The 16,281-nt window shown below is 32.1% G+C and overlaps 1 protein-coding gene across 1 annotated transcript in view; it reads right to left on the minus strand.

Moving 5' to 3' along the window:
- Positions 1-7,809: 7,809 nt before the first annotated feature.
- The window catches only part of Smp_130040 (pecanex-related protein), a gene marked incomplete at both ends in the record, with an annotated part of 66,638 nt that continues 58,166 nt past the window's right edge, over positions 7,810-16,281 (minus strand). Inside the window, 2 exons of the mRNA XM_018790780.1 lie at positions 7,810-7,908; positions 13,208-13,557. Coding sequence (XP_018646017.1) covers positions 7,810-7,908; positions 13,208-13,557 — 449 coding nt within the window. The remainder of the gene's footprint in view (positions 7,909-13,207; positions 13,558-16,281) is intronic.

Below are 16,281 nucleotides of genomic sequence, written 5' to 3' on the forward strand. Positions count from 1 at the left end.
ATATGAGTACATACTTTTAATACATTGTACTTATTTAGCCCTTAAATGTTACATTTGTTGATCAATGATTAATATCTCCTCAATCTATTATAAACCAATCAGATTAATGTGTCAAAATTTGGTGAACTGCTATTGGTTCATATAGTAAATTTAGGAAAACCAATGTGAAAGCTTTAAAGAATGTATCCATTTTTTTATATATATATGTATGATGAGTAATGTAACATTTATACAGTGAATATTGTTGACTGGTACATAGAAATAAGGGAACTGTTTTATATAATATGACATAACATTTGCAAGTTTATATTTCTGTTTTTTTATGTATAAGCATTGATTAATGTAATGTAACATTTTGAAAACGTTGTCGAAATCAACGATAACTTATATCAGAATGATCAATTTAAAGAAAAAAGAGAACATCAAATTTGAATAAGTACTTTACCATAGGTTTTTTTATTAATATGTTGATTGAAGCTAGACTCACTGAAGACAATTTGTGAACGGTTGCTCGATTTCATGGATTGGTTGAAGTCAGACAATAACACCGTTGAATGCCGACTCAGTGGTTTATCGGTTAAGGGCTCACGCGTGAGATTGGTAGGTCCTGGGTTCGAATCTGGCGAGGCGGGATCGTGGATGCGCGCTGACGAGGAGCCCCACAATAGGATGAAACGGCCGTCCAGTGCTTTCAGTTTTTCCATGGTGGTCTAGCTTCAATTGACTAATGATTTTAACTCTATATAATATGTTTATTGTTAATGTTATTTTCGGTAACTGTCAATGTTCCACCTTTCGATTAACTAATTCTAAACATATGATGTAGTTTTGACAAATTTATAAATTTAATAGTTGAATTCATGAGTCAATTGAAGCTAGACCACAATGAAAAACCTGGAAGCACTAGACATCCGTTTCATCCTAGCATAGGACTCCGAGGCAGCGCGCATCTACCATCCCGCTCTTGGGATTCGAACTCAGGACTCATCGGTCTCGCGCGCTAACGCTTAACCTCTAGACCACTGAGATGTATGAAACCCCATCAAGATATAAATAAACATTTTCGCATGAGTTTGAAACTAAGTATACAGATGTTTCAACCAAAATTACTTGTATAAAAATTCATTCATAATAGTGTTGTTTGTAACTTTGAAGAAGCCGGAATCATATTGTCTTTTGAAACTCTGAAATCATTTGATTTTGATCGCACATAATTTTGTTTCTAAATACATATATTTTTAAAAAAATATTTGGGATGCTTTTCTGTTAAGAGCATGATAAATATTATTCCACATTAAGCTGAGATGAAACTAAGTTCTCACTCAATTACTTAAATAGATGAGTATTATTGTAATAAGTTTCAGAAGTATAAAACCTAAGCATATCTTCTATATTCGTGAGATTTACATGATAATAACATGTATCTCACACCCAACAATATTCAGCTCTAGTGATCATGGCTTCAAATTGATACTCTGAAATTACGTCTCCAAGTTATTCACCTATAATTGCACACCATAATCGTCAGTAGGTGATATATTACTAAAACGTTTATCGAAAATTTTATTATAATTAAAAACAGAGAGTATGCTTATAAACTTCTCAGTTGCATTAACCCAGACTAATCAAATATAGAATCCACATTATTATATGACATATGGTAGGCCATCAACAATAGACTGGACTTATAAAAAATTTCATCCATGCTTTAAAATCTTTTGAACACGTTTATGTTTCCATTTCAACAGCTTCCGTTGTATCTCATTCAAGATAAGTTTATTCAGTAACTTTTATTTAGTGGCTTCTAACGATTTATTTAACGCCGAAATGGAAAGTGTATGAAACATTTTAAAAATCATTGTACATAATTTCTATGAATGAATCAAATTTTTTTATTAAATGAGTTCGTAGTACAATTTTTCATTGATAGTTAAAAGTTCACTAGCTTTTACTTCTTCCACATAGTTTATCTCACGTGGAACAATAAAAATGATTTAATTTTAAACGAGTTATCAGGTTTAGCTACCTACAGTTGGGTCTGACTATTTACCTCCACTTTCAGTACGATGTAAGTGAAAAAATGCAGTCAGTTTTGCGTAACAGAATTTAACTTCACATCAAGGGATGATCCTGGTTTGTCCGAAAGTATCATTACAAGATATTATCACCAAAATACGTTTTTTACTGTGTCCAAATACACCAATGAGAGTAATGAGTGGATCGAATAACGGCAGATTATTGTGTTTTGTAGGAATAGACATATTTAGTCTTCTCTAATTTAGCCTGCATATTTAAGAAACGCCTGTCATAGACCTTGTATTGCTGGTCTATGTTACTCTATGGTGCTTTTCAATATTTCATCCTCTCTTCGTCAGTAATATTTTTTAAAAACTCTTTTCATTATCCAGCCGTTTTTATTTAGTTGTATATAACAATGTGATATGATTTTCATCTGTTATCAAGAAAGTTCTATTTTTATAGTTTGAAATCGTAACTAATCATTAGCTATATGACAGTGGAAAACCATGAAGCTTTCGATAGCTATGCATCAACGATCCCGCCACTGAAGGTCGAGCCAAAGACATGCTTTTTTGCTTACGAACGCTTAACCCCTAGAGTCTGGAGCTGTCATCCAGTAGCATATATGTTTAATTTTAATCATTTCATGATATTGCATGACTATTTTCTTTTCCCTGGCACCCAGAATAGTTGAACTCCACTAACCACGCCTGGTTAGCGTTGAGTAAATCGCACCTTCAAACTAGTAACTAGTGCGGATACGTTTATTATCAGTGAAGAGTTTCATGAAGATTATAAAATTTTCATCAATTAAATTACGTACCGATCTTAGCGAAACCGGAACTGAAAGTTAGGAAGCACTAAAATACTGTTTCCTCCGTGCCTGAGACCCCTCATCAGTGCGCATTGTAGTGAGCTTAAACAATGAAACTTTTACGATCTCCACAAAGCCATACATTGATAAAAGTGTAACTATTTTTAGTAATGTAGAAAAATTTAAACCTGCTATCAAATAAATCGCGCGAATTTTCCTACCCTTGTTCGACTTTCATCTTGTCCTAATTTCCTATTATTATAATCAGTTCCAAAATTATCATTACGGTTAATTCATTGCAGTTTTTTTATAATTTCAATCCATTTTCAGCAATAAATGTACACTGTTGATAATATCTTCTGTATGTTACCTGTAGTTGATTACATGGTAAGATGTCACACATTTTAATAAACAAATTATGCTTGTAGGTTTGTGCAGCATATTAATATCAGTTTACGGTAAAGAGCTGGATAATATTAGACATGAGTACTCCCAGCTGTATTAGTACAAACCATATCATATTTAGATAAATTAATATGTATGGGGAGGATCAGTAGCGATGAGAACAAGACGTTTCCAAATAGTTATGTTGTGATGGAAGGTGTCCAAAATCTGATACTGGTACACAGTGTGCTACGCGGCAACCCCCCCAACTGACTACTTGAGCAAGAACATAAGTGTGAGTGAGAAAGAGTATTGGACTATCGAATAAAGTGCACGAATACTCATTAATACATATACCACTCTGATTGGCTCTCCTTTTCAAGTTATTCTTTGTCATCGATTTAGAAAAGAAATTACACAAGAATAAACAAATAAATATACAGAATATAGGTTTAAATTTAATCAGAACACGGTAAATGCGAAATTTCATTGAAAACACTCACGAAGTAAAAACTTCAAGTGGTAAACCATTGGATACCAACTTAATAACAAACAGCTTATCATATGAGTTCCTATGTTCGATACAGTGAATGGATATGGGTAGGGGTTGCTATGAAGTACCAAAAACTACAAAAAAACTCTAATAATCATTAGTCTTCAATGGTTGTATAGGTCCTACCTAAAGTATCTCTGCAGACCAATCAAGTAGACGAACATCTCTGTCTATAGATATGTTTTAAAATGGATAAGATTCATGGAAAAATCTTCACAAAATGCATAATAAAAAACCCATGAAATATTTATTTCTCTATAGAGTGGCTAACTCCAAAACATCATAAAAGGATGATGAACAATTAATGACGACATTCTCAAGAGATTCCTAAACTTCATAAGCACATATAAATATGAGGAGATCAATTTTTAATGCCTGTTGAATATACTTTATTTTAATCAGAATTTGTTGTTCTTTTTTGTCTATTACATATGAAATATGATAATTATTTATAATTCTTCATTTCCAAACATATTTTGTTGTTACAGATAGGAAATATGTCGATTTTATTGTTCCTATTTAATAAAAATATTGAATTGTTTAGTTTATTAGTATTAGCTTTATTCAATTATGTTTTTTCGGTGCAAAATATAATTCTCAGCACAAAGTATTTCAACAAGTTTCCGTTTCTTGCTTCTTCGTCGATCCTGACGATAAATATAGAGTGATCGTCAGTTAGAAGTTAGCAGTCCAGTCGACTGACATCTGAATAATGTACATTCTTTTTGCTGCATATTGCCAGTAACCACGATACCTCTGATTGGGCCTTTTGTGACCTTTACGGAGAAAGGTTGTAAACTTTTCAGAAACGCACCTGAATAGGTTGAGCGATTATTAGCCATAATGATGTATTAAAACAAACAAAATTAGATAGCTTGTTGAAATATATAGATGACAGGAACAGGTAGCCCAGATGTTTAGGCTAATCTGTTCACCCTGAAATACACGTACATCAATTTAATTCATTAAACTTATAGTTTGGATTCACTTTTTGAACAAACAGTAAGTGAAATTATTCAGAAGAATAAACTAAATATAAAGAGATTTTAAAAAAATGATTTCGGTAAATATCAGTTACACAACATGTTATTATACTGTGTAGAATAAGGTCATTTACATTAATAGAGTAAGTGTAACTATTCCGTAAAATATATTTCACAAAATGTTATTCGGCCATATTCAATCGGTAGATTACTTAATTTTCATTATAATTAATAACATTATTATTAACTTTATGTTGTTCGACAATTTATGATAGTTGATCTTCTTTAAACTAACTACAAGTGATTCCACTTTATTTTTCTTAGTTTAGCCAACATCAACAGACGAATTGTTTGTAGGCTAGTTAACCAATCAGTGAACAACATGATGGAATAAAATAGATAGTTGTCGATAAGAAATAATGACGATTCACCAAAGCAAATTTTCTTTTAGACGGTATCGTTTACCTAAACTGGACAATAGTACTTTCATAGTTAATTAAAATACTTAAGTCTATAATAAAATAGATCTCATTTTATGAAAGGTGATAGAAAATGTTTTCCAGTACAAATAGACATTATGTATTAGGCCAAATGGATAATTTCGCAGCAAACACGAACCGATCAAAGTAAGACCATCATAGAAAACCTGGAAGCGCTGGACAGCAGTTTCATTCCAGTATGGGACTCCTCGAAGTACATATCTATAACCGCTCACACGGGAATCGAACCAAGGCTCTCTCTCGTCCACAAACAAACAATCTTTACAACCCCATAATGACAGTTATTATGTTCTCGCTGGTGACCAGCTTTGAGAATAAAGTCCACGTTCTGGCGGAAAGCCATGACCAACAGAGCCAAACCAAATCGAGAGCGAGGAAGGTACTCACAGAAAACAGTGGAAGATGATAGAGCAATTTTGTGAACTGGTGGATGTTAGACTAGTATATCAATAACTATCGTCTCATTGGTCTGAAGGCTAGGCGTTCAAACGCAAAACAGAAGATCCTGTGTCCGATTCCTGAATGCGGAGTCGTGGATGTGCGCCGCACTTGTGCTTCAATGAAACTTAACAATCTCAGCAACTCTATCTCGATAAACAGATAATTGTCAAGTAGAAGAATTCTAAGGACTTGTTGACAAATTGTTTGAAATAATCAATTATATAAAGGTAGTTATGTAACCGTAATGAACAAGAATACGAGTGGGGACAATCGAATATATTTAACACGAAATTACAGAATATCTCAATAAAATTTAACAACCATACAGTACGTAGTTAATTTGCGAACTATCAATCAATTGTCTCAACTTTGACTGTTCCTTCTGCAAATATCAGTCCATCGTCTCCAATTTTATTGTTCATGCATTTTCATACCGACTGCGTTTCGGTACCGTTCTTTCTTTATCGATCTTCTACTGAAATACATTCTATGCCTGACCATCGTCATATACTACTTATGTGTATATAAGTAACCCACGCCCAATAACCATCTACTGGCTAGTGGAAAAAATTATTGATTTATTTTGTATAAAAGAAGTAATAATTTATTAGGAAAATATGATAAACAATCATAATTGTTACAATAGTTAACTAATAATTGTAAATTAATAACAGAGGAGTAATAACGATAGATTAATGAACACGGAAAAAAAGAAGTTTTAGACCAAAGTAAGCTAAGAGATCCCACATGTTGTTTATGTACACAAGATTTGTTTGTAACTGTATTATCACATTATGGAAACAAACGATTAACTATATTTCAACTTAGCTTCAGCTGAAAAGCATAGAAAAATATAGACTTCATAATAAAGCTGAGGTATATCTAATTAAGGATATCTTGAAACACAATAACTTATATGCAAATGAATTCACTAAGACAGAACTTAGTTTAGTAACAGTTAAATTAAATAAAGTAGTAAATATGTAAAAACGTACGATGACTAATAGCAGTACACGAGCGCGAGACCGAAGATCCTGAGTTCGAATCCTGCAAGCCGGATGGTGGATGCGCACTGATTAAGAGTGTCATACTTGAACGTAATGGCCGTCCAGTGCTTCCAGGTTTTCTATGGTAGACTAACATCGATCAATTAATGGTTTCACTCAAAATAATAGTACACGTTGAGAAATGAGGTAATAAAATTGACAGTTGCAACACGTTTGTTGATTAGTCTATTATTCATAATAATAACAACAATTATTATTATTATTCAAGACATCCTGTTTGTCCTTTCTATTTTACAAGTTGCTTTCACTGGACTTTAAAATTTCAATATCATATTATTTTGATTTATAAATAGAATAGATTCATTGTCACGAAAAGTGATGTATTTTCTAGTGATTAAATTTCAGCAGATAAACTTATTGACAAAAACAAAATATTATTTACCTTGTACCCAAAACATAATGGTTCAGTAATAAAAGTTATTGAGATTTCAACACTAGGTTGAATTTGTAAACATTGTTTTAACTCCTTCGATTAAGTGTGGTGTGTGCTACTGATGTCGACAAATATAAGTAGTATGTATCATCAATCGAAAGTGAAATGCTTGGAGACAGAAGGTTTAGAAGATCAAAGGAAATGAGTACGAGAATAAAGAATGATTGGTATGGAAACGAAAGAACAATGAAGTCGGAGACGATTGACTGATATTTTGCAAATGAAGTACTTACTGTATGATCCTCAGATTTTACTAAGATATCCTGTAATTTTGTATTCAAATACATTCGACTGTCCCTACTTGTGTTCTCGTTCACCATATTAGTTATTAGACCTGATGTGACTATTATCAAATGAGCTTGATTGTAAGCCCTGTAGGAGGCCATGATTTACAAAATCTGAATCCAATAATCATTTAAATTTTATATAAGCAGAAAGTGTGAGTATTTAATGATAAATAGTTTGGATACAAATAAGTATATCATTCTGTCTTCTGACATCCGCTCATTATGGATGTGTGTTATTTATTCGCATTTTTGACTGTCATAGCATCAGGCGACTGGTCGCATACATCTCGCCATTTATAAACACTTTTCAGCCTTCACACAGTGTGGCTTAAAGATGAATCCATGACCACGTATTACGTTTGTAATGGATACCCGAATAAACATCGAAAACAATCATATATGACAATATAGATCGAAACTGAAGAATCTTTAAAATGATAATGAAAATACTTATCAAGGGATGCACTGTTAACGGATAAATGAGAATCAGTCATGAGAAAATCCCGTCTACTAATGCGTAAAGAATTGATTATTACCGTCTAAAAATAGTTTATTACGTTACTAATAATTTTATGATTAAATTCCATAGATCAGAAAGTGATCAATCACCATGAGTAAACTTTTATATCTTATCCCTTCAACTACATTTCATTTCGCCGTACTAATATCAACATTTGGTTTAGACAAATACGTATATTCATCATTGTTACAGTTGATTTTGAACATGCTTTGATCTCTTAACTGAATAGTTTGGTTGTGAAGCTTACATTGTTCTATTGAACAACATAATCAACACGTACTTTAAGAAGATCATATTCTCATCTTCAGCTACAAAAATTCTTCATCATTTCATATTTGACTGACTTCAAGAGATATTTCCTTGAGTTCTAGTGGGAAGCAGTGACCAGTGGAGTTCAACCAAGTCTGTTATAGAGATATAAACTCACTGAAGACAATAGTGAACGGTTGCTCAAAATCATGGATTGGTTGAAGTTAGACATTAACACCGTTGGATGCCGGCTCAGTGGTCTATCCGTTAAGTGCTCTGACGCGGGACTGGTAGGTCCTGGGTTCGAATCTCACGGGTGTGGGATCGTGGATGCGCACTGCTGTGGAGTCCCATAATAGAACGAAACGGCCGTCCAAAACTTCCAGGTTTTCCATGGTGGCCTAGCTTCAATTGACTCATCATTTCAACTATGGAAATACTAAATTCAAAAAGATCATATTCACATCCTCAGCTACAAATGTTCTTCATGATCGCATATTTCATTTAAACAATTATCAGTTCTACAACCTATAAATCTCCCAAAATTAAGATTCATAAATAATTCAGATTAGAAACGTCACTCATTTTGATTTTTAACAGATAATAGGGATATAAAATTTATGTATCAAGCGAGGGAATTATTCAACTTACAATATTATAATCTGATAATTGTAGTTTTAATCAATCAAAATAGGCATTCTGATAATTTTTGCAAACTATATGAATTGTTTGTGCAATGTTTTATTCAAATGGACAAGCATTGTAGGAAAAAACAATAAAACAAAATATATCAGATATAAAAGCTTTATTTTCAAAGATTATTTAAGAAATTGAATTGCGTCAGTTGTATTGTAGGTAATGTAGGAATCTAATCAGATTTAGCAAAGAATCCTATAATCTAACCTGTAGCCTAATATTACTGTGGTGTGGTCTACTTATATCCACATAAGTAGTAGATAATGATGGTCAGACATAGAATGTATTTTGGCAGAAAATCGAGAAGAAAAGAACAGTAATGAAGCTCGATCGGTACGAAAATGCATGAACGATGAAATCAGAGAAGATGGACTGATATTTACAGAAGAAACAGTTAATATTGAGACAATTGATTGTTAGTTTGCAAATTAACTGCTGACTGTATGGTTATCAGAATTTAGTGAGATAGTCTGTAATTTGTGCTTAAATATATTTGATTGTCCCCACTCGTGTTCTCGTTCACTACATTACTATTTACAATTGACCAAGGTTATAGGTATTGAAATTTAATAAATAGACGAAATATTAGACGACAAGAGCTGATCACCTAAAAAAACCTATGAGACGTAAAGGAAGTTAGGCTAGTGAATATACAAAGGAAACAAAACCAAGCCAGAACAACCACTATTCAATGATCCCACCAATGTAAATCATTTTATAATATGAAAGAAAATTCAGATGTGATTAAGTAAACAATATGCAACTAATTATTTATATAAAATAAATATTTAACACTATAATGAAATCATCAATGATAATAGCAACAATAAAATTAATTTGTTAAAATGAAAGAAAAAAAAGAACGATTCTTTTTGGAGGCCACCAGTAGGTCGATAGTGGCGCTGACTATTGTATGTATTACTCTTTGGTAAAATGATAAATAATTATATGACTGGAAAGAAAAAAATTATATGTACACAAAAAGAGATGAACAAAACAATCTGTAATTTGTCAAGAAGTTTGATGTCAACAAGATGAAATTCTAGTAGATAATATAACCCCTAAATATATCTTTAAATAAAGTTGATTATGTATACATATATGATCGTAAACGCTATACTTTATACAGAACCTGAAACATTGTTACATAGATACAAGTATAATTTAGATGCATTATTGTGGGAATAAAGATTTTCGTTGGTATAAGGATGATAACGGAAAGACAAGAAAGAGATAAGTAGAGAATCACTGTTGTCATGTTGGAAATCAGTTTCTGTTGGTAAATAAACAATTCATGAGAAATTGATCATGACTATTATTATTATCACTATTATTGTTGTTATTATCATTATCATTATTGCTATTAGTAGTAGTAATAGCATTAATATCCTTATCTGAATCTTTGACTTCAATCAAACCCTTATCTTCCCAGATAGCTACATAATATCCGTCAAGAAGTGGTGGTCCTTCCGGAAATGCAAGTAAAGCTATTGTTCGATGACAAAATGATCGTGAATTCGGATCAGGATTATTTGGAGTCCATCTGTGGATACGATGAGCTCCAAGACCGGAGTATACAGATGAACGACAAGCTGAATAAGTTAAACTACGTAGATACCATCCTTTAAGTGGCCACTGTAACTTGTTTAAATGTCCGCTTAATATTTGACTAGTATCAACAATCTGAAATAGATGATATAAAAAAGATTAATTCATATATTTTTAAGTATCAAATGTAAGCAGAATATTGTCATTTAATTGGTTTTAAGTTTAAGAACACTTCAATTTACAACCCTCTAAACAAACAAGTGAAGTATCAGTAGCCTTTATACGGAACTTTAAGTCTAAGAACTTTATGAAGGAGAAATTCATGTTTTTATGTTAGAATTGTGGAGTGAAAAACAATGTTGACAAATAGATAATACACAATGATAGGTTAGGTGACTGCGTGATATTAGCTCACAAGAAAGAATTATTAGCTTAAAGCTCCAGAATAATTTAAATCAACAACGTCATTAGCCTGAAGAATAGGCTTTTTCTAGCCAGCTATAACATGCATAAATGTCATAGACCATAGGAGGAAATCAGTTTGCAGGTCATTCTAATTCAGACCTAACTCTTAAGTCGAATTCATATCAAAGGAAGAGTAGTTAAAGCCAACAAAATATATGATAATTGTCATTGCCTAATTCATTCAAATTACACAGCACTAAATCTGCAAAATCTTTTATTTGGGAAAAAACAAAAATTCAGTGAAAAATGTTTATACTAGGTAATATTCTGAACCATTACAAAAAAGTTCGGGTTATCAACACTGACAGATGTTGATGATTTTGTGATCTCTGAACTGAAAAGACTGGTTATGAAACTTTAATTGTTCTTCCGAACAATATTATCAAAAAGCAGTACCCCAACATCCACATTCTGACAAACAAATATTCTACACCATATTAAAATCATACGAATTGATAGGTTTGCTTTTTTTTTAAAAAAAAAAACTTAATTCATTTTTCCAAACACACATACATCCTGGAACAACTGAGCAATAATGAAGAAGGTAGACATTACACAAAGAGATGAAATTATGGATATCTACTACCGAACCACGGTATTACTAACATACTATTGTTACCGCCTGTTAGCAACCTTCCTGAACCAACGATGATCGATCACCGAATATACTCATTTTAGAGCCTCTAGATTTTACAATCATAATGTAGAACTTCTTTCACTGATGTATTTTAAATTCGATTAGCAAACACAAAACTACTAAGATTTATCGAGAAAAGTAAATGCAAGTTTGAGGTACTACCAGAGTTCAAGAAAAACTTCGAAATGACACAGTGAAAAGTATACGTCGTACTTATGAACACTAATTGTCAACTACAAAGCTGGTGTATCATTGCACAGTAAGACAATCTTACCTAAGTACTTAAGATCAAAAAGTCATTCTCAGGCAAAAAATTTACAACATTACTTATACTTATTTTCAACTAATGGAACAGGGATTTAACGTACAACTATTTCATTGGAAACGAATAACGATAATTCATCGAAGACGATTTTCTTTTCGACAATTCTCCCCATTTAGGTTTTACAGGTGTGTTTATAGCTAATTTATTACCCAAAATAGTTATATTTAAATAGAATGTGTGGCAGTAATTAAAATACCTAAAATGATATAATGTCATGAATCATTACGAAATTCAGATATTAAAACATGATTATACATATCGGGGTTAATGGAAAATCTTTAGATGAAGATAACTAACTGTTCACTTGACTGAAATTCAGAATAGAATAATTAAAATATAGAATAATGGCAAATTACTAGTTGTAAAAAATAGTTAAAAAGGAGTAGAGAATAAAATAATATATTATGGGAGATAGAAATGAAGGTTTAGATCATGAAAGAATGAGAGATTGAACATAGAAGTTACTTTTGAATTGATGAATGGCTGTAGCCTTTATTGTACATAAATCTTATCAATTTCATTCCTCTCAAGCCGGTTCTTCTGACTGAGTAGATTATTTTGAAAGAGGGTTCTAGTGAAGTGACCAAAATTAATCAAAACTTTCTAAAATTAAGATTTTAATTGATTGTAGTCATCATTTAGATGGTCGGGCAGGGTAATACTGCAAGATACAATACCACTTCAAATTGTTTTAATTATTCAACACTACTCTATATTACTAAAGGCCACTATTTTTAGTAAATAAGTCAGTCAATCAGTCACAACGTAGAACTTCGTACGTACGTACATCAGTAGCCATACCACATTAGCACAGAGATGAAGTTGTCGATTCCAATCCCATGGTGGTAGAGGTAGTAAGAGTATAAGCAGTAATAGGAAAGACTAGGGTTTGAAGATGTTATTCAAGGAGTATAATCCAGTGAAATAAATTTGGAAAGAGAAGAAAGATAGGGACAAGAAGAATTCAGAAGATTAGAATTTGAGAGAACACAAAGAGTAGATGCACCTTCGCCATTGCAAACGATTTCGATCCATGTCATTCAAGGTCTCTAACCATCTGTTTTTATCATCTCGCGGATCCCAACCAGGTAGCCTGCACCCATCAACATGGCTCAGTCCAATTGTCAATGACTTCATGGATTTGTGTCACGTTTTCGTTTAGTAAATAAAATTAACAATAAATATGATTGTGCAGTTTAAGTAAATGAAATCATGGATAATAGAATTCTACAATCAATAATAAGTGTGTGTGTGAGGGAGAGAAATAATACCAAACATAAACATACTATAACTTGTTGTCTATTTTTATACAATTGTTCAATGGAACAACAAATATGATCAAAATGACGATTTTCGCGATATTTATTCGTTGTAGAGGACAAAATACCTCCAGTTATATTATCTAAATCATTTTGTTGATGAATTAATGCAATTAAAGTTGTTTCCTCATTACAGTCCACTTGTTTAGAAGACCATTTACCAAGATTATCATTATCATTACTAGTTGATGGATAAGTAGACAATGTCAATTGAGCATTTGATTTATTATAAGTGGTACTTGACACATTCTTTTTCAGCTGTTGACTTGTATTACAACGTGTAAATAGTGATAGATTAGCTGTACACTCAATTTGACCTGAAATAATAAAAATTTAGAGATAAAAAAATAAACTATTCATTTACACCGATGATTGTAATAGAAATAAATTGGAAATTAGGTTAAAACTTCGATTCAGATAGCTGTGTACTGAATGCCACTGTCAAGATTATTTTTAAGTAGTATTTGGAGAGAAATGGCGTCGAAGTTGAAACAATTGTCAGACAGAGTGAAACGTTTCAGTGCTCCAAAAGCGTAACGTTGGCAGAATACTTGGAGACCAGGACAAAAGACAGTTCAGATTGCAGAGCACACCAGAAGATGCTAATGAACGATATGTATATGTGTTATGTAAATACTTTGTAACTTCTCGCAATAAACATACATTTCTTCTGTCTATTGTCTATTTCTACAACTGCAATCCTAAATGTATTCAGTTAGAAATTTTCTCAATAATATGATTGAGAAAACAACACAATACATATATTCAATATTCTGAATGAAAATATGTATCTCAAACAAGTGTTAGTACATTTATTTTATTTTGCATAGATTGTTTCACTTCTGTTCTGCTACTCAAAATCTCAGAGTAAACAAATGACGAATTATAAATGGTATGTGAAAAACATCAAGTATTATCAATATAATGATTAATGTCACTATAAAAATAAATCACAGATATCAATATTCATGCAGTCGAAAATCTAGAAGAACCAGGAGTTATTTCTATCGACATATATCGAAACATTCATAATTATTTCGTAAATTCGTCAATAACAACAACTAAATTATATCAGAAGATTTCTATCAGATTGAGGGATTTTAAAGAAAACACTTATGATTTCCGCGTATTGAGATTGGAGTCAATGAATTCATACTTAGTTATATTCAACATAGAACTTGGCATAGATGTGCATCAATTCAAATTACAACATAACTTGATCACAACAAAAGGGAATTGACAAGACAAATTACATAAAGGTAGAAGAAATATTGGTATCAGTGTTAGAAAAGACTAGATATAAACAATATGATTGTAGAAAGAATGAATTTGCGTAATAAAGCGTATAATATGATTGTGAAACTCAAGATCTTAGATAAGACAAAGAATGACTACATCTGCATCAGTTTGACTGATTTTAAGACTAGTTACTCCAACCATTATTCACGAAGAATTCAATGACTCGAATAAAATAGCTTGAACCGATCTACATGGATCAATTCAACTGCCATTGATTTCATGAACTAGTGCCATGAGCTAATTAACAACTATTCAGTGTATTGAATTATCAAACTAGTAATATTACTAAAACACGAGAGAAAAATTTCCATCAATTAACAACTCTTTTAGTTTACATAAGCACAAGAATGTTGTTCTATTCACCATACATCAAAGACAAGCACTAATGACGCCGACTTAAACATTTTCAATATCCTCAGATAATTGAAGCACAATCAAGTTTAACAGTAAAGTCTTTAAAATATATTGAATCAAATGTAGATTTGAAGAAAGAGTTACTTATATATTTACGAAACATATTGAAATCCGCTCTCCCTCTCCAAATGCTCTCACATGGTCACACGTATATAGCCTCTGCCAGGGAAGTCCTACTCATTGCCTTCTCGTGGCATTACTGTTGTTTACGAAATTGAGAGTACGAAAAGCGAATGTCCGGCGCTTTAACCGGGTTGGTGGACACGGAAAATCCATCTAGGAGAGTTGGAAAACCCTGATTCCAAACCGATGGTGCACATGGGCTCTAGTATGCTGAGGGAACAAATGGCGTAGGAATCAATCGTTGGTCACCGGCTACCATGGGACTGCATCTACTTAAAATGCTTCACTGCCTTGTGGATCAGATCTTTAGGTCAAAGGCTCCGAGTGTGGCCCCCTAAAAAAACCACCTGTTTCGGTTTGGGCACCTGGGTTGTATCATAGCCCTAACAAAAATCAAATGAGATTTGTGTGGCGCATACATATATCTGGTGCTTCTTTGTACCAATATTTATGTGTTTAAATAAAATAAATACATATTTTCCAACTATTGTAAATAATGTAATAAATGTTCCTATTTTCGATTTATTTCTATTTGATTAATTTATACAATGTAACCAAATGTCTTCACAGTTACAACAAAATCATACAACCTAATGTGGAGTTGATTATTGTGAAATTCAAATAACACCAGCAGGTTAGAATGATGTTTCCTCCTCTTATCCATATTTCTTTAGAGATGATTATAACGAAATAGAATGAGAAAAACATCAAATAGTCGAAGAATATTTGTAGAGAAAGAAAATTAATAAACAAATCATTAGTAAAAATGTTTTAGCAAACAGCTTTTCAATATTTACAAGTGGAATGGCTATGAGACATTGTAATATTGCATATTTTTAAGCAGGGAATTCTTTATTGTAAACAAGTACACGGTATTGAATAAATAAACTGTGGCCATTGGCGGGTCGTTTCTATTCATAAGTTGATATATTTAGAATAAGATAAAATTGTTATATCCCGTGAAGATTTATGAATGGTAACTTTGTGAACTATTACGGATCAATGTGATATGTACATTTCCTATTGTATAATTTTTAAGTAACTAAACTATTCATATTCGTGTCCTTCTTATCTTAAGCTTTATTTTGACCTATACACTATTATTATACGTTTAATCATTCTTGAGTTATCCCTAGTCTATTAATTACTGTTCCCCCTATTCACAGCCACATTTGACTAAATCTTGTACACATGTTATTTCTATT

Source organism: Schistosoma mansoni, assembly GCF_000237925.1.
Source record: "Schistosoma mansoni, WGS project CABG00000000 data, supercontig 0037, strain Puerto Rico, whole genome shotgun sequence".
In the NCBI taxonomy this organism is placed as follows: Eukaryota; Metazoa; Platyhelminthes; class Trematoda; order Strigeidida; family Schistosomatidae; genus Schistosoma; species Schistosoma mansoni.